The sequence below is a fragment of the Misgurnus anguillicaudatus genome, chromosome 21 (genome assembly GCF_027580225.2).
Source record: "Misgurnus anguillicaudatus chromosome 21, ASM2758022v2, whole genome shotgun sequence".
NCBI lineage: Eukaryota > Metazoa > Chordata > Actinopteri > Cypriniformes > Cobitidae > Misgurnus > Misgurnus anguillicaudatus.
Window position 1 is genome coordinate 32902967 of NC_073357.2, and position 27294 is coordinate 32930260.

The following is a 27294-nucleotide window of genomic DNA, read 5'->3' on the forward strand; positions in this document are numbered from 1 at the left end:
ACTGTATAGACAAGAATTCGGTCAATTTTCACAGAAACCAGGTCATTTGCATTTAAAGGTACACACATAAACAGCACTTTTATGGCACTTACTTGCAGCCTGCACTCTGGCTTTGCGGCTCAAAACCAGTCCAAAGAAATTCTGGGCCATGCACTCATAATCTCCCTCATCAGAAGAGCCGTCAAACTTGGTCTTCTGGAAGTGACCAATCAGAAGCGAGCCATTAGCAAACATGACATAGTTTTGGTCCTCCAAAACCGGCGCTCCGTTGCGCCTCCACTGCGTGGTGATTGGTGGAATTCCCTCCACCTGACAGTGTAGCATCAGAGGTTGTTCCTGTACGGCAATGATGTCACTGGGTTCAAGGGTAAATGACAGCTCAGCCCCGGATATCATACCTGTAGGAACACATACACACATATTGCATTAATGTGTCTAAGCATTTAAAGGCTCTTTATGTGAAATGGTACAGAAAGAAAGACCAGATTAGAGTGGACCAGTTTTTGGAATATTACTATTCATTATTACTATGAGATAAATGACATAATAAACACTATTCAACCCTTTATAGGTTAAAACAGCTACTATGTTCAGCTGAACTCTAGTACTCCCCTAGCAAAGTGTGTTCAAATACTACTGATCATTTTCCTCATATATAGAGACATACAGGTACAGTACGCACACGCCTCCACTAATACATCTAACTAAATGATCCCTTTTCATAAGAATGTCCTCCAGCATACATGTATCACCGACACTTATACCTCATGAGATAGGGACAATAAACTGGGAGGCAAGCATGCTGCCCAGACTTTAGTGTGATAAAGGGGGAGCTTAGTGGACTCTCCTGTGCTTCAGTGCTTGAGGTATCGGATTTCAGTCACCGATGGGCTAAGCAGTAGCAGCCTCTGCCTGCGGCTCAGGAATCCATCTAAAGTTAGGCAGGATTTCGGGGGGGTTGGTGTGAGGGGCACAAAAGGGCCAGCTACAGACCAACTCTAGCATCATCGCTCAAATTCCAGCCCCAAACTATCCACAACCCCCACCCCAGGTACAACCCTGGAATGAATTGACTTGCACATCCCTGCACATCACATGACAAATAAATGAAGAGGGAGAAGAGAAAGACAGAAATACTGCTTCTCATTATGCCATGAAAGGGGTCCAGATATTTCACCCATGTCTTTCTCTTTTGTTAACTGAAATGTGTTGTCTTCTTTGACTGCTCTCGACTACAGCAACAACAGGAAATCATTCTCAGCATTTCATATGCATCCCCTGAGCAGCTCAACATGCTCTCTTCTATGTGTGCAATTACATGTTTTATTGAAAATTACTTAAGGGGTTTATTTTTATTTTAAAATGGTCTGAACTGTATTTGATTTTTTTTACTATGAGATATTACATACAGCTGAGCTTCAATAGAGGCAACTCCAACGAAAAGGCTTTAGGATACACTGTGATATTATCTTGATGCCATGCACACATTTCAGGCCATTTCCCATCAATTTAATATTCCAACACCATAGCTTTGTGTGACAAAGACTAAAATTGAGCTATAGCTTTGTACGACAATGACTAAAATTGAGCCAATTCCCAGACTAAAATGCATGTTTGATCTGCCTTAAAAAACATCTTGCACTGACGTATCTTAACATATATCAGTGCCACAGTTTTGTCTCAAGATGCACACCAGTTATGTTTTTTGTAAGTTATTATCTTTGTAAAAACGAATTAAATGTTCTAATATAACTAAGGCCTTGTCCTGAATTGATCTAAACCCTGTCTGGAAAACTGCCCCCAAAAGGATATCTGGACTAATGTCCTATTTTATTTATTATTAATAAAAGGTTAAACTCTGACCTAAGCTTTAAATGTTAAATAGTATTTTTCTGTACCACACAGTGCTTGGTTATAAATTAAGGAGATATTGAATCATGTGCTTTTTCAAAACCGAATGATTCCCACAAGTGTTACAATTTAATATATATTTCAACATTCATTTCCCCTCTGCACAATCCCAATGTCAACTAAAGCAACATGATCTGTATTCTGCCCCGGATCATATAAATGTGATTATAACGTAATCAAAACACCAGCTCTGCGTTAAATGCCAACCAGTCAGTCCTTTCTGACCTTGAGTTTGGTGAAATATCACACCAGTCACAAACTGAATTAAAATACTGAATATAAACACACACAGACTATGCACATACAAAAGTTGCCATTTCCTTGAGTGATGCATAATTCCACTTTAAAAATCATTTGTCTGTCACTCTAAATATTTGTTTATCCTGATTTGGCATGAAGTAAACATATCATCCAGTGGAACGGTCCATCCATCTTGACTATGTAAAGCACAGGTGGGTACTGAATGTAATAAGCTCTTTGAAACAGCTTGCCTAGCTATACCTTCTTATCTCGACTCTTTCTTTACAGTCATGATATTTGACTTATCAAATAAATCAACAATACTTGACTAATCAACAATTTTTGACTAATCTACCAAATCAACAATATTTGACTGATCAACAACATTTGACTAATCTAATAAATCAACAATATTTGACTAATCTACTAAATCAACAATATTTGATGAATCAACTAAATCAACAATATTTTACTAATCAACAAGATTTGACTGATCAACTAAACCAAAAATATTTGACGAATCAACTAAATCAACAATATTTGACTGATCAAATAAATCAACAATATTTGACGAATCAACTAAATCAACAATATTTGACTGATCAAATAAATCAACAATATTTGACGAATCAACTAAATCAACAATATTTGACTGATCAAATAAATCAACAATATTTGACGAATCAACTAAATCAACAATATTTGACTGATCAAATAAATCAACAATATTTGACGAATCAACTAAATCAACAATATTTGACTGATCAAATATATCAACAATATTTCACTAATCAACTAAATCAACAATATTTGACTGATCAAATATATCAACAATATTTCACTAATCAACTAAATCAACAATATTTGACTAATCTACTTAATCAACAAGATTTGACTAATCTACTAAATAAAAAATATTTGACTGATCAACTAAACCAACAATATTTGACTGATCAAATAAATCAACAATATTTGACAAATCAACTAAATCAACAATATTTGACTGATCAAATAAATCAACAATATTTCACTAATCAACAATATTTGACTTATCAACTAAATCAAGAATTTTTGACTAATCTACTAAATCAACAATATTTGACTGATCAAATAAATCAACAATATTTCACTAATCAACAATATTTGACTAATCTACTAAATCAATAATATTTGACGATCAAATAAAGCAACAATATTTGACTAATGTACTAAATCAACAATATTTGACTGATCAAATAAATCAACAATATTTGACTGATCAAATAAATCAACAATATTTGACTAATCTACTAAATCAACAAGATTTGACTGATCAAATAAATCAACAATATTTGACTGATCAAATAAATCAACAATATTTGACTAATCTACTAAATCAACAATATTTGACTAATCTACTAAATCAACAAGATTTGACTGATTAAATAAATCAACAATATTTGACTGATCAAATAAATCAACAATATTTGACTAATCTACTAAATCGACAATATTTGACTAATCTACTAAATCAACAAGATTTGACTGATCAAATAAATCAACAATACCTGACTGATCAAATAAATCAACAATATTTGACTACTCTACTAAATCAACAATACCTGACTGATCAACTAAATCAGCAATATTTGACTATTCTACTAAATCAACAATATTTGACTGATCAAATAAATCAACAATATTTGACTGATCAAATAAATCAACAAAGATTTGACTGATCAAATATATCAACATGATTTGACTGATCAAATAAATCAACAATATTTGACTAATCAACTAAATCAACAATATTTGACTGATCAAATAAATCAACAATATTTGACGAATCAACTAAATCAACAATATTTGACTGATCAAATAAATCAACAATATTTGACTAATCAACATTGTTTGACTTACACAAAATAAAATGTGGTGAACTTAGCCCCGCCCACAACCTTCGAGGACGGGAAATTCGGACTGGAGTTTCTCCATTGTGGCGCTACTATGCTCGAATAAAAACTGTTCGGACCATTCAAATCGTCAAGGCGGCCTTTGTACGATGATGGACAACTTCAAGTCAACTTAATGGGTATCGTCGTGGATGAAGTACACCTAAATTACAAACGGTAAAAGATAGTCTGACTCTAACGTAAATAACTCACAAAGCCGTGATCTGAATCAAATGTTGTAAACATAGTGTGCCGATATACGCTAACTCATGCTTATGCTGCCTTCACGTGCTATGGAAATATGATAATTTCTGTTTATGAACTGGTATTTACCAGTATGTTGTGTTCAAGTGCTTTTTTTGGTGTACTTTAGGGAAAATACATTCACGTGAGTAAATTGCTTGACCGCTCATTACTAGGAGGCTCCTATTGACTGTTAGCTAACATCTGCTAACCAAACCATAACAATATTTTTAAAACTACTTCTTCCAGCGTGCATGCAGTTGAGCTCTGTTGACAACAAGTAAGTGTCGCTTTACATACGTCACACACTCCGCTGGTCTGATCCGTTGCTCTGATTGGTTGTAAATTAAAGATGAACATCAATTTATTTATACCATTATTATTTTTTTTAAATATTATATTGTTTTATAGGAGAAGGCTTCATAGGGAAAATTCATTTGTTCAGAAGTTTGTAGGTATAAACATTTGTTGTGGGCCTTTTTGCAGTTTATTTTAACATTCATACCATTATCAGATTTATACCGTACCGGCCGGGATTTAGAAGCATACCGTTGATAGAAATCTTGGCCATATCGCCCAGCCCTATGTATCAACAATATTCGACTAATCAACAATATATTTGACTAAAACTAAATCAACAATATTTGACCAATCAACTAAATCAACAATATTTGATCAATCAACTAAATCAACAATATTTGACCAATCAACAACAATTTATATGGACCAGTTTATCGCCTGGATTTAGTCTACTTTGCTTTTAGACAGTTTGTAAAATGTGGAACATTTTGACACCTCCCACTAATTTGTGCATTTTGTTATCCAGTTCTCCTGGGCTTTTAATGTGATAGGATTCGGCATCCACTGCAAGTCAACTTTTGACAAAGCACTAAAACATGCTGTCAGAAAAAAATGAGCTGGTTTCATTAATTGAGATTTACAAAAAGAAATCTTTGGTAGTAAAAGAGCAAATAGGGAAAAGGCAAAGTGTCACTTTGCAGACTGACCTTGAAACCACCATCACTATGAAATCGGAGCAGATTGCTGGAACAGCTGTTTGATGTGCAAAGAATTTTTCAATTAAAGCTCTTATTGCTCCATCAAGGCACAGTGAAAGGATTCCTACAGTGAAGGAATTTACACTGGCCATTTCTGCAGATTATTCAAAGGAATTCAACAATATATAAATTATTCATGTATAGCCTTCTATTTCAACTTCACATACACACACAGCCTGTGGCTGCAATGGTGTGGCCTTCACCGCTACATGAGAATGTGGGCAAAATAACACACTTCTCTCCAGCTTTCTCTTTGGGAATGGACTTTCATTTGTGTTCTGCATTATCTCACAGCCTCGGAGTTATTCAAGAACCACACAAAATAAAGCTGAAGATGGACTATGGTAAAGAATCACAGCTTACACCAGTAAACTGAAAGAAAGATCAATTCAAATGGTCAGTTTTATAGTCTATTATATACTCTAAATATCTGCAGCATTGCAAAAGTTACTGACCTGAAAAGATAAAACATTACACCAAAATGTATTCAAACCTTCATTAACTTTGTGGATAAGAGAAATGTATTCCACAACCACCCACCCAAAGTAGCTTTTCCAACTCAACATCTTTTAACCTCTTGCAAGTGCCGCCCTGACTGACAGCTCAGAAATAACACCTAACGATGTTGGGAATCTTTTTGATGAAGTCAAACTCAGTACAAGCCAATAATTCTAACACATGACCTCAACATGAACGTAGTCAACATATAAAGATCAAACTGAAATGAGCTTTATGAATTCTAAGCAATATCCTGATTACATAGATGATATGCTCTTATATGTACGCATACGCATTTGCTGCCCTCTACCCCAAGACAACAAGTCATGCGTTCACACACAAACTAACAATCACAAAAGAACAAAGGAAGCAAGGAAATTTAAGAGAAAAGGACAGATTTACATGCAACCTTTATGGTAAAAGGAGACTTTAGATCAGTGCACACATGTATTCACTATAATGGATACATGAAACAGGAGAGTCAATTGAAGCTCCTGCTGTCGGTGAATAACAGAAGAAGTGCTGGCTTCAGTGGACACTTCTAGTTTCGAAAATAATTCTAGGAACTGCACTTAAGACACTTTAATTTTTTTTAACAAAACACTTGACTTTTCACAGTTATCAATTTAAGCCCTTACTACTAAAAACAAACAGCTTAATGCAAAAAAACACTACATACTGTGAATGTAAGCATTGACCTATAGACTAACGTTATACCTATTCAGTGTTGTATGTCCCTATGTTAATTCTCAGGAAGATCTTAAAAATAGCCATTGAAGTCGTACAGTCCATCATAAATCTTTAGAGATAAAAAATCTGGCACATTCAGTAGCCTACCTGTACTATTACACAGGTAATTCCCTCTCTTATAAAGTATAAACACTTTTCAAAGATTAAAGACATCCTCAGTCTTGACTGAATCTGCAGATTACAATCCACTATAATAACAACATATCAAAAATGACACCCAATCTTCCTCATAAACCAAACCAACGTTCACTTACATTAGTTTCCAGTGAAATAGCATTTTATTGTCATATTTCACATCCAACATGCATTGTTAACCATGTCTTAGCACAAGTCAACTTCACACTAAAACACGTCTGTAAAACAGCATGAAATCGTAACATCTTGTAAGCAAAAGCGTGTAAAGCTGTTTCCACAAAATCAATTCTTACATACAGGCAACACACCCACTTAAATCACTACAAACAGTGCAATCACAAACTAGAGAAACACCGCTAAGCCAACCGACAATAATAACGGTGCCAAGTTCACGGTCAATGAAACACTGGGATCCAGCTCCGTAACTGACCCGGTACCATGAGGAAATCGCACACTTACCGACAAAAGCGAACAGGAGTATTGCGAGTAAGCCTGGAGCCTGGGGGCGCCGTCGGGTAGCCATTTAATCACATTGAAATTCAGTCGAGATGCAAAGAAGAACGTGAACGCGAGAGAGACAGGGAAGCAGTGTTCAGATTATATTTATCCAAACTACAGTCTCTGGCTTTCTGCACTCCAGCACACTTGCGCCATTTTGCACATCTTTCAGGAATGTGTCAGCAGCATCACGCGCCCCGCTCTATCCTCCTTGCGACCAGCACACGCGCTCATCCACCTTACTGCGATCATCACACGGCTCTCTCTCTCTCTCTCTCTCTCTCTCTCTCTCTCTCTCTCAAGAACAAAAGAAGCAATCTCTAAACAGAGAGCGAGCACCGATCCCGTTTGCTTTAGTCAAAAAATATATATATTATAATGTTTAATCTGTAATAGCCTATATGTTTTTTGCATTTCAGAAAATGGACACTCTACTACAGTAAACGTGCGTGTTTGAAAGTCTTTGTTTAGACATGACAAATAAATATAAAATGTATGTATTTATCCAAGTTTCAAGTGCATAGGAAAAATAAATTTGAAACTTGGATAAATAAATAATTATAACTAATGTTAATGTCTAAAAGTCTGTTAAACAGGAAAATATAATTTATGCATTTACTGGAAGCTGAAATGAAAGGTAGAGATGGTATGAGGTGCAAGAATCTTAATATTATCAACAACAAAATATTAACAAGAATAATATAACATATAGGCTATGTCGGTTAATTTACAGTCCTGATATTAAAGAAAAACAATGCTTCAAATAAATAAAAATAACATTTTAGATAAAAAGTGCAACGCCGGTGAAAGAGTGACATCTATTGGTGACATCTGTTCAGAATAATATTGAATAAGGTGTGACAGTGGTTATGAATCGCAAATGAAAGTATACGTAGTATATTATTTGAATGTATTATTTTCTATAGCTGATGTTTACATGAGAGCATTTTACTTACCTTATCTTGCTTTTTTAAGTGCATTATATGTTACAACATATCATAACATGATCACAAATGTTACATCTTTAAAAGGAAATCTTAAATTGTCAGTGTATGCACAATTCAAAATATAATTTGGAAGATATGCAGACACTTTGATATAAAGGATGAGACAAGCACTCTGGCTGAGACAGTGTTTTTTTTTATTAAGATGTTTATTTACATAGTAAAAGTTTGCAGAGAGTTTGTTGCTGCAAACCTCACAAACAGACAAAGCAACTGAGGAAGAAAATAAACACTATATCATCATCTTCCACTGCATTCATCCATCTGACAGACTCCAACAGACTCTATCCTCAACTCATGTATATAATAATTATTTCATCGCTTAATGAATTATTTGGGAAATTTTTCGATTTTAAAGGATTAGATCCAATATAAGTGAGTAAAGTGAGCATTTCTTAAATATTCTGTCTATGAAAGACACATAATGGCCAATTATGTAACAATGAAAGAACTGACATCTGCAGATCCACGTACGGTTTATAATTGGGTTTACATACAATATCTCCCAAAATGTGAATGGACAGTAAATGATTAATGAAACGCTCTTACCAGTTTCTTTACCCGTGTCTTAAACCAAATACTTTCTAACACAATTGACTTTACAAAGAAGGTCATGAGAAGGTTAAAAAAAATATAGAGACAAAAACGTGTTGTGATTATGCTGAGTTGGTGTTTTGTATATATTTAGGCTGGTGTCTCTCACATTTACTACAGTAACATCAAAGCTCATACAGTACTGCTGCTGGTGTTACACTGATGTGTCCAAAGTATGTGTGCTGAGAATATCTGAAAAACACTGACCGGCTGGTTGGCTCTCACACGAGACAAGAAAGATCACCACAAAGCACCAAAGAAAAAAAACAAGCATAAGACAACATGGTTTCTTTAAAACAAAAAGAAAAAATATCTGCACACCAATTTAACTGTTAGTTGCTTTTCCCCTTTCAGGAGCCTTCAGGAGCACATGTGAGGTGTCATCTTCCCTTCCATCAGAGCCAGCGGGCATTTGCCTACAATGTTTTCATACAAAGACACCTGAGCATTAAGCACCGATCCAATGCACAGTAGAGATATGGCCCTGTATTATTGAGTGTCTGTTATGAGGAAGTAAGGCTTGACAGGAGAGCCCTATAACCTACCTGATAAAAACTCAGTCTGATATTATCCATCTCTAGTAAACACAACACATATCCCACAGGCTTATCCAGATAAACACAAATGCTTTGCTCAGCTCTGATAATAGCATATTGAATGCAGTATGAATCCAGCCTGAAGCAGGAATTGAAAATGAGGTAAAACACTACTGAAAAGACCAGCATGTGTTTCTATTCGGATGCTGGTTCTTTCTAGTATTCTGGTGTGCTGGAATATCCACCAGACTTAAACTAAACCAGCAAGGTTTCATTGGTTAACTGGCTTGACTAAAAAAGCCCTGCTTGTTGACCAGCACCACCTGCTTCGGTAGGCATTATCGGTCCACCAGCACCAAACCACCACTAACCAGCCAGGATCAGAATAGGAGATCATACTGTGTCATCTTTATGGTTTTCTACAAATTATGATCAAAATTACTGAATCCTTTCAACATGTAACTGTGTGTAGTGTTGACTGTGATTAAAATAATAAGCAGTAAATGAGGTAAATGAATATGTTGATTCTGGGGAAAAGATGCATATTTAAAGGGACACTGCACTTAAAAAAAAATAGGCTCATTTTCCAGCTCCCATAGAGTCAAACACTTGATACCGTTTAATAACGGATGTGATTTACCGTTTTGGAATCCATTCAGCCGACCTCCGGATCTGCCGGCACCACTCCCAACATAGCCAAGCACAATTCACCGAATCCGATTAGACCAAAAGCATTGTGCCCAAAAATAACCAAATAGTATTTATTCCTATTTAAAACTTGACTCTTCTGTAGTTACATCGTAAAATGTAAATTAAAAGTTGTGAAAAATTAAAAGTTTACCAGACTATAAGTCGCACTTTTTCATAGTTTGGCAGGTACTGGAACTTATAGTCAGGTGCGACTTATACGTCAAAATTATTTCATATAAACCAAGAGAAACCATTACCGTCTACAGCCGTGAGAGTCCGCTCTATGCTGCTCCTGTATTTATGTAATTCAATGGATACAGTGATGCGGAATGACTTCGGGACCTTTTTGAACTTCATTTTGCTTGTCTTGTTGATTTATCCTATTCAGCCTCCCAGGTATGTTCTGTATGCTATTGTTTATCGTGTAAATAACTGTTTATGTTATTTTAACATATACGGACACCTATTCAGGCAGCTGTTCTGTGCTATTGTTTAGTTGAATAACTTGCTTTTCCATATTAAATGTTTAGTCTTCGGCTTGGATTTTGTGAAATAATTTTCTAAATAAACATGACGTATAGTCCAGTGCGACTTATATATGTTTTTTTCTTCTTCAAAATGCATTTTTGACTGATGCGACTTATACTCCGGAGCGACTTATAGTCCAGAAAATACGGTATCTTAGCATAATCTATTGAATCTGATTAGACCATTAGCATCACGCTCAAAAATGACCAACCAGTTCCAATATTTTTCCTATTTATAACTTGACTCTTCTGTAGTTACATCATATACTAAGACTGACAGAAAATTAAAAGTTGTGATTTTCTAGGCCGATATGACTAATGCTGCATTTACACCAGCCACGGTAGAGGCGTCACGCGCGAGTGATTTCAATGTTAAGTCAATGTAAAGACGCGTCTGGCGGCGTGCTTTTTGTGCATTTTGCGTTTGGCGCGAATTTGCGGCTGACGCCCGAGTTGAAAAATGTGAACTTTGGCAGATTTTCGCGCCGCGTTAACCAATCAGGAGCCTGCTTGCTGCTGTGGCGGCAGCCCCGCCCGGAGTCACTCATTCAACATGAAGGAACGCTTGATATTGCCCTCAAGCAGTCACACGGAGCTATACGACACAAGTTCTTATTTCTATAGAGACAGGAATAAAAAGGACCTCGCTTCGAAGAGTGTCAGTGAGGACATCGGGCAACCTGGTAAGTTGTAAATACACATTTCTCTTTTGAGTCACGTGACGTTTATCGACCCGCGCTGTTTATTTTCCCCTATAGTAAGGTGACCAAATACAAACCGGTAACTCTCTCGATAAATGCACAATCAACATCAGACATCTTGCAAACAGACAACCGCATAGCACCTGCACACGCGCGTCAAATGCATGCTCTAGATGCGCGGAAAAAGCAAGCACTTGACGCGCGTCAGAAGCAAAATCCGTTTCTTGTGGGAGGGGCAAGTGCTATGCGGTTGTCCGTTTGCAAGATGACCGATGTTGAGATTGAATGCATTCAAACAGTTCAAGCGGCAAACTAGGCATGGTAGACGCGATTTTACCGCCTCAAACGCGGTTGGTGTAAACGCAGCATAAGAACTATACTCTCATTCCAGGGTAATAATCAAGGACTTTGCTGCCGTAACATGACTGCAGGAGGCGCAATGATATTATGCAGTGCCCAAAAATAGTCCCCTGCTATTGAAAGTAACCAAGGGGACTATTTTTGGGTGCTGCGTAACATCATTGCTCGCAATATTATAATTATCATTTTTGAGAGCAATGCTAATGGTCTAATCAGATTCAATGGATTATGCCAAGCGATGACAAAAGTGGCACAGCCAGACCCGGAGATCGGCCGAATGGACTCCAAAACGGCAAAAATCAAATGTTCAACTCCAGGGGAGCTGGAAAATGAGCATACCTTCAAAAAAGTGGAGTGACATCACATAGCTAACCCATTATTCCAATATCAGGCAAAACTAAAAAATAAGTCAAATTTCCTCACACATTCCCAATGCTGTACAGTAGGTGCGCTATAGACTTAACAATACAATCTGATGTAATTTTGTAGGTACTTGGCATAAGACTCGAGCAAAGCTAGGACTGTTTGACAACCGCACAAACATGTCGACTGCATACAGTGAAGTACATGTCAGAGATGAACTTGCACAAGCATAATTTCTGTGTAAAATAACATTTGCATTTATGAGAAAATGCTTCGTGTTTTCTGGTTGCATTTCTACAGTTTAACTCTACAACAAACATTCTGAACTCGTAGGAGGTGTAACAATCAGCTACGTTATAATCGCAGTATAAAGCATGAACTTTACAGGAAGCTACAGAGCAAGGATGAACTGTTGACTGGCCACATACAGTATATCAATACAGACCCAGCAATGACTGACAACTATACACTGATGCCGTGTGAGATACATTTGAATAAAAGTAGTCGTAGTACTTGAGACATTCACCATCTTTATCTAAATGAACAGCCCTGAGTTTGGCCTGCTGACGTACATACATGGAATGTTTTAAAGATCATCTTAAAAGAACCTGGTGTTGCTCTAGCACCAACTCACTATTCAGCGATGTTTGCTATTGAAATAATATTAAAGAAAATCAGTTGAAAACTTTTTTTTTGATTGCGTAAAATTCATTTCATATAAACATAAAATACATACGTACTTTCCTTAAAAGAAACTTTAAATAATGCATATAAAGGAAGCGCGATAGAGATACAGACCCTGCTCACAGCAGCATGATTTCTGCATGGAGGACTCAAGTTATGTACATTTCCAAATGAACCCAATGCATTTGGCGATAAAACAAATTATAACATGTGGATAAAAGCTGTCTGAGAAATGGAGGCTTATTTCCTAGTTTGACTGTTTCCTAATGTTCTCGAACTCCCTGCAAAGAGCTCCCTGAGAGAAAGAAATGACTGGCGAGTCAACAGGTAGATCTTATGGACACAAATGCCGAGGTCTCAGGTTAAATCATGTGGTTAGCCTTTCATCCTGTTTATATCCCTTTTAGCTGAAGAGTATATTGCAAAACCGTTGCGAACAAGCCATGTTAGCAAGAATAGCACGAACTGAACAAGCCGACGACAGCATGCCTGCACACAGGCTAATAACCAGAGACAAAAGTTTCAGTAACAGTTACTACAGAAGAATACAGACACAAGGTGAGAAAGGCAGTACATTCTGCTGTTATCAAAGGCTATGAATTAGACGGTTCATAAACCGGATTTAAGAAGTCGCCTTCTTAATGAAACTCATTAAAATCACACAGAAAGAATAATCCTGTGAGGAAATGAGGTAGTGCTGTTGACTGAGAGAAACTCGGAGCATGAATCAGCGTGAAGTCCGTTTTAAAAGTTAAAATGTATACGGTTTCCTCATTTCAACACGTCTTCTGAATGTATATATATATTCACATAGACCTTGATAAATGCACCTTAAATTTTAAACTCCTGAGACTTGAGCTCTAGTCAGGGAATGTGTTTTTGTGTCGTATTTAGGTTCAGTATACATGCAGTGGTATTTTTTGGAAGAGCTGTTTTTGAAGCACAGACCTGTGTGTGTGTTTGGGTAGGTGAGGGGGAGGGCGGTGACCCTGAGACAGCAGGAGGTGTTTTTTTGTGGCAGGGTAATGGGTTCTCTCTGACAGAATGGGTTTACACCTGCTAGCACTGATAGTGCTATTCTCCAATCAATCCATTACGTTCAACCGTGAATGAGTTCTCCACAGCTGATCCCAGCACTGCGGTCTCCTCAGGATCCTTCGAGTCGTATGCATGTAAACATATACCATTTCTTCACATTCTGTACATGCAGGAAAAGAGGGATTAAAGTGTGCCACTGATATGCCATAAAATGCATATCTATGGATACTAGTGCTAAAAAAATATTCTGTATGTACATACATATAAAATAATGGAACCAAAAGGTTTTAGTTAAATTGAGCCAAGAGAGGAGGCTACGAGAAAACATAAATTTCTCCAGCATAGTTAAAGTCTCCTCTTCTAAACCCTCTCCCAGAATAATGGGAACGCTGTCTTTTTAAAAAATCTCTTCCTTCCAGCTTAGGGGTACACGTAGCTATGTGCCCCTGAGGTAGAACGGACAAAGCCAGAGCCGGTGAAGGATGAGGGGGAAGGGGGGAGACCCGGTGTGGGCATGACCTTCCCCGCCGGGCACAGTCTGTGGGCCCCATTCTCCAGAGTTTCTGCCTTCAGCCGAAGGGGTTTTGGCGAGTGGAACCCATTAGTAAGCCCCACTCCTTGGTTTTTGGCACCGCCCACTGGTAGCTGGCTGAGACCGCTGTCATATGGTCCATTGTGATTGGACAGTACCTCAGAGATGTGCGTGCTGGGTATTGGAGATGAAGATTGAGTTTCGCGGATGTCCTCGCTGTGAGCACAGGGCGGAGGGGGGGTGCCGTGCCGCTGGCGAGGGGATGACGGAGTTGCCTTCTCTCCAGGAGAAGGGTGCTGGGAAGATGGAGACTCGGGATGGAGCTCCATGTCGCTTTGTGGACCCTGGTCAACTGTTGTGTTAGACAGCTGTGAATGCACGATAACTTCAGCCTCCACTTGGTTCATGCTGAGGGAATACAGCATGTCATCATGCCCACTCTGTAAATACAGGACATCACAAGATAACACATTTCAAAGAGCTGTCACACCACATTCTTTCAATGTTCCCAGAATGTCTAAATCCTCTTCTAACGTCTCAAAAGCTCTTCCTGATTGTTTAAAAATTATTAACTTGTTATTTTGCTCATAAAATACATCTAATGCAGTTCAATTAATACTAAGGCACCTGCAGACATACTGTATAGTTTTCCATGATGTATTAAAAGATTTACTATCCATGTACTGTAGGGCCGTGAGGAGCTTGCTGAATTTATTATATTATTCATATTGATTATGATCAAATTTGCATTAATTTCTTATAATTCTTATTAAATACATCTTTATTATAAATTTACATATATTTTAAATGTGAAACACAAAAGTCTGGGGATGAAAATTGGACATTGTGGGGATGGCACAAGTTTAAATGTTAATGACTTTTTGTGCACATTTTGTACAGTAGGTGCTTATTTACTATAGTTTTGCATATTCACTCCTACTGTATGAGGGTTTGAATTATAAGAATTGGAGAAACAATGTTTTTTTAAAATGTCAACAGAGGAATAAATCAATGTTAATATGAGGTGAGGAGGCAAAATGGCAAAAGGTGTCATGTTATTTCTGCTGCTCATATAGCTGTAGACCTTTATGTAGGACAGTAATTGGTAAATAGTATGCACACTTCAGCCTTTCATCTTAAGTGTCACATACTAATTAGCTGTGTGTCATCCCCACTGACTGCTTAATGATAATTACTGTCTATATTTCCTGTGCACATGAGGGACAATCTATCAGCTCCATCCCCCACTCACACACATTTCGGAGTGCACACCAGCAGATGTTCAAAGATATTAAGTATTTCAGCAAGACATAGATGCCAAATATGTTATGTGTCTCCTCAATGTTACACAATGCACCTAACACAAACAGTAATCTATGTACTGTATATTTCTTTTATCTCACCTTACTGTTCTCTGATGTTGGTCCTTCTAGAGCTCTGTTGATGAGAGCAGAAGAATCCTCAGTTATAGTATCTCTGTATCTTGTGATCCGGTTTGCCCAGTTCCGACTCACGGATCCATTCCAAGCTGGCTGGGGTTGAAAGCAGATAAAAAAGTATATTTATGTATGTAACAATGCTTTTAACTCATTCCCTGCCAGCCTTTTTTTTCACAAAATGCCTTCCAGGAAAAAAAATACATAAACATACAAATATATCAAATGAAAGAACAAACCCTCTGCTTTTAAACAAACAATTAACAAACAAACAATACGGGAAAAACACGTTTCATCCTATCTATATTTTTTCTCTGCTTATAAACTCCTAAATAATGGTTAAATTTAAGACGATACAATTTATGTTTAAAGCAAGAAATAATTTACTTCCAGAAAATTTACAGTACATGTTTATGGAGAGGCAGGGTGCGTATAATTTGAGAGATGAATTAAACTTTAAAAAGATCAGAATAAGAACTACTCTAAAAAGTATGTGCATGACTATATGTGGGGTAAGGTTGTGGAATAATTTGGAGCAGGGGTTTAAATATTGTAGAAACTTTAAACAGTTTAAAAAGATGTATAAAAATAAGCTACTAGAAGGTTATGAGGATGAACAGTAATGATTGTGAGGGCGGGTCAAAAGATTGGTTATTATGTTGGCTTGACAAAGCCAACATACTGTTCTTCGATCTAAGCTTATTATTATTATTATTATTCTTCTGTTCACACTTTTTTCTAACAGTAACTCCTCCTAGAGCTTTCAAGCTACACCCACAAAACTTTACAAAACTTTTAAGACTGGTACGTAGATTTATGCTATATCTTTTCTAATTGATGGGACCTACCGAATTCCTAAACGGGGCGCTCAAACACCCCAAATTTTCCATTGACTTAACATTACGACCAACTTTGACGGGTCATAGCTGCAAGCGAGGAATTTGTAGAAACTTGTGGGTTACCACATTTGAAGAGGCTGGCAGGCTCTGTAAGAACATACATCACATTGGGGTGTAAGTCTCACCCCTGGGGTGTAAGAGGCACCCAAATTTCCCCATTGACTTATAATGGGGCAGGGAACATGCCCATATAAGGGAATAAAAGCGTCCCAGATGGAATATCTTCACTTTAGAGTGTCGTAGAGACATGGGGGTGGGCTCATTTTACTCAAGCATCCAATCAGTCTCTTAGGATCACCCCATAGCTATTAAGCCACGCCCCTAGCAACCATTTTTGGGCACCCTAGCAACATCTTCCATAGACTGCCATTATAAAATGCCCAGATGGATATCATTGCAGCAGAGTGTCACAGAGACATGGGGGTGGGCTCATTTTACTCAGGCATCCAATCAGTCTCTGAGGATTCTTTTGAGGTATTAAGCCACGCCCCTAGCAACCAAATATGAGCACCCTAGCAACATAATAAACAAAGCCTTATATCTCTGTATCCGAACATCATAGAGGCATGGGGGTTGGATCTTTTGGTCATGTTAGCCTTATGCTAGCTTCATGCTAAGTCATACTAGCTTCATGCTAGTTTCATGCTAGCTTTTATGCTAATTTCATAACAAATCTTGCTAACTTCATGCTAAATCATGCTAACTTCATGCTAGCTTCATGCTAATTCATGTTAGCATCATGCTAGCTTCATGCTAATTCATGTTAGCATTATGCTAACTTGCTAATTCATGTTAGCATCATGCTAGCTTCATGTTAATTCATGTTAGCTTCATGCTAGCTTCATGCTAATTCATGTTAGCATCATGCTAGCTTTATGCTAATTCATGTTAGCATCATGCTAGCTTCATGCTAATTCGTGTTAGCATCATGCTAGCTTCATGCTAATTCGTGTTAGCTTCATGCTAATTCGTGTTAACATCATGCTAGCTTCATGCTAATTCGTGTTAACATCATGCTAGCTTCATGCTAATTCGTGTTAGCTTCATGCTAGCTTCATGCTAATTTGTGTTAGCTTCATGCTAGCTTCATGCTAATTTGTGTTAGCTTCATGCTAGCTTCATGCTAATTCGTGTTAGCATCATGCTAGCTTCATGCTAATTTGTGTTAGCATCATGTTAGCTTCATGCTAATTCATGTTAGCATCATGCTAGCTTCATGCTATCATGCTAGCTTCATGCTAATTCATGTTAGCATCATGCTAGCTTCATGCTAATTCATGTTAGCATCATGCTAACTTCATGCTAATTCATGTTAGCATCATGCTAGCTTCATGCTAATTCATGTTAGCTTCATGCTAATTCATGTTAGCTTCATGCTTATTCTTATAAGCATCATGCTAGCTTCATGCTAATTCATGTTAGCATCATGCTAACTCATGCGAATTCATGTTAACATCATGTTAGCTTCATGCTAATTCATGTTAGCATCATGCCAACTTCATGTTAAATCATGTTAACATGCTAACTTTTTGTTAAATCATGTTTATGGAAAGTTAGACTACTAAACTAAACTTGTTTTAAGTTTCTCTCAAACGGTTTTAAACTTTTAGGCCAGGCTTTGTCAAGCCAACATAAAGTTTGTCTTCAAACTTTTCTATCTAGTTAAGTTTAAAGTGTGATGGGTTGTTTGGAATAAAAGGTAAATTAGGTTCATATTTTAAAAATAGGGGGAATTGGTTGTAATTGTAATAGAAAGATATAGAATATAGAAAATATTTGAAATATATTAGATTTTTGAATGGCTCTTTAAGGGGTGGGAAAAAAATAAGCTTTTGCTTCATCCCGCTCCTTTTCGAACACATGAAAGTAAAAGAATATTTTGGTTTTTTTATGTGGTAATGCAATTACTGTATGTTCAATTATTGTATTTGCAATTACTGTATGTTCAATTATTGTATTTTCATATTTTATTTTATTTTATTTTATTTTTGTTATTTTTATTTTATATATATTTTTTTGTTGTTCGAAATAAAAAGAAAGAAAGAAAGAAAGAAAGAAAATATGGGTATTTTTCTTTAAAAATATATTTTTCAGCAAAAAGCTGAAACAATTGCATTTTTGTGAAGGAAGTTTGTTAGAGATCAGATTCAGAACCATTATCAAAAAATACATAGTGTTTAAAACTTTTTTGCTTCAGTTTTTTATAAATTGGGTGTTTTTATAAATTAGCCATCTAGTGGATAATCGCTGTATTACAGATTCACTTAAAAATTAATCAGGAACACGTTTTTATTCAAATGATTTCTCTTAATTAAGCAGTCGACTGTCCCGCGCAGTCGACCCGTCCCGCGCAACCGACCCGTCTCGCACAGGCGACCTGTCAAGCGCAGTCAACCCGTCAAGCGCAGCCGCGCAGTCGACCGGTCAAGGGCAGCCCGCGCAGTCGACCCGTCAAGCGCAGCCCGCGCAGTCGACCCGTCAAACGCAGCCCGCGCAGTCGACCCGTCAAACGCAACTGTTCCAGCTGCGCCCACGTCCTGCGCCCCCATGGACTACCTAGTACCCCTCTGGACTATGTCTGATTAGTTGTATTGCTTTTTCTTGTGTTTTTCCCCTGGACTCACTATTATTTTTATTGTGTTTGAGTTTATTATCTAGTCTTGTTCAATCTGTTTTGTGATTCTTGTCTAGTGTGTTCCCTGAGGAGCGTCTGGTAGCCGCTCCGGGGGGGGGGGGGTGTACTGTGAGGATCCTGCCATTACAGTCTTGTTTTATATTTATGTTTTGGTATGATGGCAGGGTTCAGACAGCCTCATGTTCTATGTGGAGGCTCATGGCCTTGTATATTGGGTCATGTGCCTCTGGTGTCTTGTCTCTTGTCTCGGCCCCCTGTTCTCCCAGCTCATCATTTAATCATTAGTTCATTACCTTCACCTGTTTTCCCCTTATTATCCTGTTTAGTCTTTCTTATTTAATGCCTTTGTGTTCCTTGTCCTGTGCACGTTCGTTTTGTATGGTTCTTGTGTTTGTCTTGTAGTCTAGTTTTCTGTCAAAGAGTCTTAATCAAGTTCAGTGTTTAGTATGTCGTTTGTGCTGTAATGTGTTTTCTCCCTCATGAGCATTTATGTTTTGTATGTTTAATAAAAGTGTTCACTGTTAACCTTCCGACAACGTCTGCGCTTGGGTTCTCTCCAGTAATCCTGACAGTGACGGATAACAAAACTCACGGTTCGGATTACATTACGGTTTTTGAGGCACGGATCGGATCATTTTTCGGATCAGCAAAAATAGGGTGGGAAAAATCTAATAAGAAATAAAGAAATTACAAACATTTATAAAAAAGAACTAAGTTGCACATTAACTCTTTCGCCACCATTGACGAGATATATCGTCAATTAAGAGAAAACGTTTCCCCGCCAATGACGAGATTTTCCATCTTTCAGCAAAACTGCTATTATCTTCCGCAACTTTTACAACCTGGAAGTAACGCCTCATGTGAAAGAGAAATAACTCTGTGTATGTTTTAAAGATCGCTCTGCATCTGATCTCTATCAAAAGTCCTTGCAAAAATTTAATTATCTCAGCTTTTTGCTCTAAATTGGGTGTTATTGAAGAAACCTACACATATTTGAGAGGTGATTACAAGAGAACTAATGAAGGTAGGATGAAACGTTTTTTTTTTTTTTGAAAGCAGAGGGTCAGTTCTTTCATCTGATATATTGTTTGTTTATATATTTAAAGAAGAACATTTTCTGGAAGGCATTAAACTTTTGTGAAAATCATGAAAAATGCTGGCGCTGGCTGGCAACTTTTTAAAAAAAATGCTGGCGGGGAAAGAATTAAATTAATAATAACACTGTCTTTATTGTACAAATTAAATTTAGAGCCACAGATGTGATTTTCTATTTGTCTTGGGTTGTTTGATTAACATTAATGACACAGACTTAAGTAGATTAATTGAGGTTACAGTAGACTGGTATATAATTCTCTCTATAATTCACTTAAGACATAAACAAATGTTTTTATTAGAAAAAGAATACTGTGAGATCATTTTGTGTGTATGTGCCCTGTCAAGAACAGAAAGATTTTATGTTCGCTTGCTTTTTGAAACGTGTCTCTCTGTATATGCACTACTGAGGGCACTTAAATGCGTACACACACACACACACACACACACACACACACACACACACACACACACACACACACACACACACACACACACACACACACACACACAGGCGAGGGGGAGTTTCCAAACGGCGCTCCAGGAAGAAGATGCAGCATAAACAGTCGCTTAACAAAAAAATCTTACATTGTTTTAGCGCAACTCTCTCTATAGTTTACACATGAGGAGTTCTGATCTTTGAAGGGATGACACATTTAACCGCATGTGCGTACAGAAATCTGCTCACTTTAGCGCCTTTTGTGGTTAAATTGTTTTAAATCACTTAAATGTTAACATTTGCAAGCCTTAGAAACACAAAAATGATACATTTTCCCTATATAAATTTTAATATTAATCCAGGAAACGCAGGCGAGCCGAACCGCGGGTTGTGATCCGTACGGACCACGGATCAACTGCAATCCATCACAGCACTAGAAAAGATGCTTTTTAGCAACAACAAGAATGTCCTTATTAAAAAAAACACCCCCACAATAAATAATATAGATTCTAGCCAAATTGAAAATACCTCCATTTTTAACAATTACCTTAGAATCTGGAGGGCCATCGCCAGTCTCTCCCATGAGCCTCTGCTCCTCGCTGGGCTCTGTGACAGATCTGGCGGGGTCTTGTGCACTAGGCGGCATGAGTGTTTCCATCTCATGGCAGTCACTGCAGTCGGGTGTGGCAGCAGGCACCTGGCCCCGGGTCCCTCTCCTGTAATGAGGGCTTAAAGAACTGGAGTCGAGTACACCAGACACATCCCTAAAAGCCACAAAGAGAAAAAATATTGAACACTATAAAGGTTGTGTGTTTTCTTAAAATGATAGTGTCCACACTAGCAGATGATAAGGTTTTTTTGATGATAAGTGTTGACACTTCCACTTCTTAAAGGAATATTCCATTTTCTTAAAAGAAAAATCCAGATAATTTACTCACCACCATGTCATCCAAAATGTTGGTGTCTTTCTTTGTTCAGTCGAGAAGAAATTATGATTTTTGAGGAAAACATTCCAGGATTTTTCTCATTTTAATGGACTTTAATAGAGCCCAACATTTAATACTTAACTCAACACTTAACAGTTTTTTCAACAGAGTTTCAACGGTCTATAAACGATCCCAAACGAGGCATAAGGATCTTATCTAGCGAAATGATTGTCATTTTTGACAAGAAAAATAAAAAATATGTAAGGAATTATTGATGACGGGCCATTGAATTATAAGAAAATAATGCACACCAAGGTGGTAATGCGGCAAGACGACCGCAGGTGTGCATTATTTTCAAATAATTCAGAGTCAATTATTCCGCTTATACCACGGTTACCACAAACATGGTATTTTTAAGACATTTGAAAAGTTAGCTGTGCGGTTTACAGAAAAATAATCAACACCCATAGAACATTTCTCATCTCAGCCAATCAGAATGCAGCATTCAACAGACCCGTAGTATAAGCTCTTTTAAACCACAACTTTTCGTCTAGGTCCGGTCATGCACGACCTAACGTAAATGCGTAGGGACGTAGGGAGGTCACGTGTTACATATATAAAACGCACATTTGCGGACCATTGTAAACAATAAACTGACACAAAGACATTAATTAATATCATTCGACAACCAACAACGTCGGAACAGTCCTCTTTCTCAATACTTGTAAACACTGGGGCGGAGTTTCGCGTTCGTCCTCTGTGACCTCTTGACGTCATGATGTATTGCGTGGGGTCACGCTATCGCATCACAACCGGATTTAGACGAGAAGTTGTAGTTTAAAAGTGGATATTTTTTTATTTTTCTTGTCAAAAATGACAATCTAGCTAGATAAGACCCTTATGCCTCGTTTGGGATCGTTTATAGTCCTTTGAAACTCCGTTAAAAATGTTAAGTGTTGAGTTAAGTATTAAATGTTGGGCTCTATTAAAGTCCATTAAAATGAGAAAAATCCTGGAATGTTTTCCTCAAAAAACATAATTTCTTCTCGACTGAACAAAGAAAGACATCAACATTTTGGATGACATGGTGGTGAGTAAATTATCTGGATTTTTCTTTTAAGAAAATGGAATATTCCTAGTTATAAGTAATAAATCTCACCCTCATTTCATTCAAACACCTGATGGCATTCTTTAGTCAGCTCAAGAAGCAGGCCAAGAATTTTATAAAGTAATGGATTATGTTTTACTTTGTTTTTCATCAAACCCTTTGGTGTGCATCCAGTACGCTTGAAATATACAGAATGTCATGTTGAGTTTTTTTTTATAATGCTTTTGCTTTCTTTTGAAGCCCAAAAGATAGCTCCTGTATAGCTCAGTGGTAGAGCAGGAGTGCAAAAGGTCATTTAATGTAGGTAAAAATGTATACCTTGTAATGCACCGTAGGTCGCTTTGGATAAAAGTGTCTGCCAAATGTATAAATATAAATGTGAATGCATAAATGAAGAGGCGGTCAAAATACCCCTTCAATTGAAACTAGAATCCTCACAAAGAAAAAGCACAATGTGTCTAGTAGTCTGAATAGCAAGTCCCCTTTATGTCCTTTCCATTTAAAAACATTCACAGCCGGTAGTTTCTCCCCAATCTGACGAGTGTATATTAACCCGGCTTCACACAGCTTGTCTGATCTTCCCCTATTAATGTCAATGTATACTTTCATGAAAGGCTTAAAACGTAAAGGTCATGTGTATATAATGGACCCCCATATTCATTCTGTTACCCGTAATCGCTGCGGTCGACCACAATTGTCAGAAGAAGGTGTAATGAGTTCGGTTCTCTCTTTCTCTGAGTGCAAAAGCCCTACAGACTCAATCGGCCTCTACTGCCGTTCATTAAGCCTGGAGCGCTCTAATAGAACGAGAGCAATCAGGCATGACTCTCTGTCATTCAGCGCTCAATACCGCACATCTGCTACATCTGCTACAGACAGACTTGCACTCACTCGCACACTGTGTGATTGAGCACTGTTATTCACCCGTGTCTCATTCTAGATTGAAGCAACATCCAAAAAGGTCCTTGAAACTTTCATCATTTGAATATATTTCACAAGGCATCAATGGCTTTTTTCATTTCAGCCTATCGGTCGTTGAAGGCAGGCAACCCTTGTGGGAAAATACGTTTCTGCTTGAGCTGTAATTGCTGCATTGTTGGTCTTTGTCTTTAAGGTCTTTTAATAATGCCACCCATTATTACACCGCTCCCGTTTTAATCAACAAAGCTTTTAAAGAAGCCGTTTGAAGCGGTTTGCACCTTGTTTTTCCATTGCGGAGACTGACACACATGCAGAGCAGGATGCAGAGAAGACCAAGACACACCCCAACAATGATACCAGTCACAGCGTGGATATCCAGCTCTACAAGAGACACAGGGAAAGAATAAAAGAGAAAAAGTAATCAAGTAGTTATTAAACATAATTAATGCTAATAGTAATTCTGCATAAAATTTACTACACTATAATAAATATTAATAATAATATAACACAATAATAATGAAGTGATCTTGTGGGTGTATACACGTCTCGAGTCCAACTTCCCTCAGACAGCATGTGTGTGTGTGTGTGTGTGTGTGTGTGTGTGTGTGTGTGTGTGTGTGTGTGTGAGCCTGGACTGAATCACTTCACACTCCCAGTGGGAGTGCCATTAATTGAGTGTCAGTGATGGGCAGAGGCAGATGGCAGTCTTTACACACACACACACATTTTTTTTAATCTTTGCACACACACACACACACACACACACACAAAACACACACCTGCGATATCTTATACAGTTTCACAGAAACTTTACTGGCATTATAAATAAAAGTTCTGCATTACTAAAGTGATACAATACATTACACACTAAGAACACAATAAAGTTTGCAGTGATACTAGGTCAATTTTCTTATTACTTTTGCACATTCTTGTATTTAAGCTAAAGTATTTTAAAGTTTGATAGAATGGGACGTTTAGGTATACATCATATCATTTCCTTGAACTGCTTACATATACAGTATTGTGCAAAAGTCTTAGGTCACCATGCTACTATTAGAATTGTTGTTTTTACAATTGTATAGTGGTTACATATAATTATTTCTCAGTCTCTTTATTAGAATACAACCAATACAGGAAATGTGTATGTAGTATTAAAAACAGTATAAAAGTACAAGCTGAAGTGTCAAGTATTTAGGGTAAACTCCACATCCACTTGAGCAATAGCAGGAAACTGCAGGATCTCTTAAACCTAAATGAAATTAAATCCTAATTTCTAATTTTAATCGAATGACTTCAGTCTCCTCAAAAAAGCTCAAGATGTGTTCCGTGCCAAGAGAGGTCACACTAAATACTGACTGATGCCTGAAGAAGACATGTAGCCCCTTATGGAACGACTGAAATTCCACAAGGGGGCGTATTTGTTCCTCAGACGTCGCACAATAAACCCGAGATCCGAATATATTAATTATAAATTGTGAATGAAAAGTGAGATTGGAACGAATGTCCGTTAGTGAACTAATTGTATACACTATTTATATCGTAATTCGGTCAGAAATGTCAAGATTGTGAGATGAACAAATCGTTTTGGATTAAAAGGCTTGGATATTCCATTTAATTGGACTTTTGGGGATTTAAGAACAATTTGTTTTGGACAATTTCAGCGGATTAAGGAAGGTTTTGAAGGTAAGTAAATATCCTAAATCGGCGCTGCCCGGTTCAGGTAACTAACAACTAGATTACAGTTTTATGACTGCTAAAAATTATATTATGCTTTGTGTGTGCGCTTAATGGAATCCCGAAAGTCTAAGCTTTACAACGATGTGCCGCATGACCGTATATTTTAAAGATTTAATGCTTCAAAGTTACAATGACGTAATGCAGCCTCACGTGTAAAGGGCTGGTTATACTCGCGCTTTGGTCCGCAACGCAAGCCTCCGCGGATCGCGCGCGCGTCTCACCAAACGGACGAGACGTTTATAGTTAACGCGCTCGCCGTTGCACTATTTTTTTAACCACCAGGCGGCGACGCGAGCAATAAAGTCAAAAACAAATACAAAGAAGAAGATAGAAGAAGTCGTCCGCTGGAACAACCATGAACAACCCTACTGCTTTTAACATTAGAGTTTGATATAAATAAATATGAGAACATGAATAAAACAACAATCTTTTAAATATGTCTTTATTAAACATTATCATTTCATTAACGTTTTTACTAAACAAACAGAACAGACATCTTAAGGTTTATATTTTATTCCTCATCCAGTGGTTCATTCAATACAAATATAAGCCAAACATTCTGAATCATGTAAAATAATTCGTGTTTTAAACTGCAAAGTTTCCATACTTTACTTACAGAGTGTCAGATAAATATATACATTGTTTTGCTTGGATTGATCAAAGAGATACGTCACAGGCTTGCCTGCTCGGACAGAATCGCCTCGAGTTCGGTCATTTTCGGATGCGGAGCCGCGCGGAAAGTTACAAAAAATGCCGTGCACCTCGCCACGCGAAATGGGGTCTTGCGCACCCAACGCGCGCGACCGCCCACTCCGCGTTGACGTCATTTTTGCCGCGCGCACCAACGCGCCCTTGCGGACGCGGCGACTATAAACTAGGCTTTAGGGAGGGGTGTGCCGTGTACGGCACAGTGTTCCTTATCAGGTTAAATTGTTTTGTTTATAATTTTTTGTACATATTTCCTGTATTTTCTGTTTGTATCTTAATAAGAAGAGTAAAAATAAATATGGATGGACATTAAAACTTTGCTAAAACAACAAAGCTGGTGGTGGCCTAAGACTTTTGCACAGTACTGTATATGTTTTCTTATTTGCGTTATTTCACAAAATGAGTACTTATTATACAAAAGTATAATACTGTAATTTTACATAATTTTGTGCATTATTTTGTGACATTAACAAATCAGTTTTTAATGTCAGCTTTACTTTTCCAAGAACCTACGGTAACCATAGAACTGTGATGCATTTCAAACTGTGAGACACCTGAATTGGTACACAAGTGGCATATAGACCGTTTCATCGGGCACACGTGCGTTGACGCGATAAGCGTCTGGTCTGAACTTTACTTCTGGTTTCTGTTTGTTTAATGGTCTGACTAGTTGCTGAAACTGATCTCTTAAACAAATACCTAGTCGAAAATTACAAATGTTTTGCGTTCCTATGTAATTTACGTGTTGTTTATTTTGCTTGGTATATAAATAAACTACTTTAAAAGGACTTTGTTGTTATTTATTCTTCGCTGAGTTTACCGGAAGTTACGTGATGACCACGAAAGCTGCTTGTTTATGTTGTTACTGCTGAAACCGTCTATACACACAGTAAACTGACATACACACCGTATTTCTTTGGGGGAGTATAGACATCCTTTACAGGGGAAAATGGTCCCACCCCCACTTCAGTACAGGCCCCCATCTTAAAATAATAACGGCTGCCACTCAACAGGCCCTGGACCTCAGCGTTGGTGACAGAACCTAAAAAAGAGGGGGCAAAATGAGACCAACAGGAAAATGGGAGCATGCTAATAGACAA

General features: G+C 37.6%; 2 protein-coding genes across 4 annotated transcripts in view; both read right to left on the minus strand.

Annotated features, from left to right (window-relative positions):
* igdcc3 (immunoglobulin superfamily, DCC subclass, member 3) overlaps window positions 1-7535 on the minus strand; it is an 88083-nt gene extending 80548 nt beyond the window's left edge. The window contains exons 1-2 of one of the 2 annotated variants that reach the window (XM_055203580.2): window positions 7226-7535; window positions 93-398 (exon numbers count right to left, since the gene is read on the minus strand). In XM_055203580.2, the coding sequence (XP_055059555.2) occupies window positions 93-398; window positions 7226-7289 (370 nt within the window). In that variant the 5' untranslated portion in view covers window positions 7290-7535. Of the gene's footprint in view, window positions 1-92; window positions 399-6885; window positions 7164-7225 lie in introns of those variants that run through there. The other variant, XM_055203588.2, reaches the window with a different exon arrangement.
* Window positions 7536-12272: 4737 nt separating this feature from the next.
* igdcc4 (immunoglobulin superfamily, DCC subclass, member 4) overlaps window positions 12273-27294 on the minus strand; it is a 98680-nt gene continuing 83658 nt past the window's right edge. Inside the window, exons 16-21 of one of the 2 annotated variants that reach the window (XR_008644112.2) lie at window positions 27102-27236; window positions 24028-24130; window positions 21342-21558; window positions 15697-15825; window positions 14023-14733; window positions 12273-13921 (exon numbers count right to left, since the gene is read on the minus strand). Coding sequence is in view for 1 of the 2 variants with exons in the window: in XM_055203600.2 (XP_055059575.2) it covers window positions 14182-14733; window positions 15697-15825; window positions 21342-21558; window positions 24028-24130; window positions 27102-27236 (1136 nt within the window). In the remaining variant the exon portion in view is untranslated. Of the gene's footprint in view, window positions 14734-15696; window positions 15826-21341; window positions 21559-24027; window positions 24131-27101; window positions 27237-27294 lie in introns of both variants that reach the window. The other variant, XM_055203600.2, reaches the window with a different exon arrangement.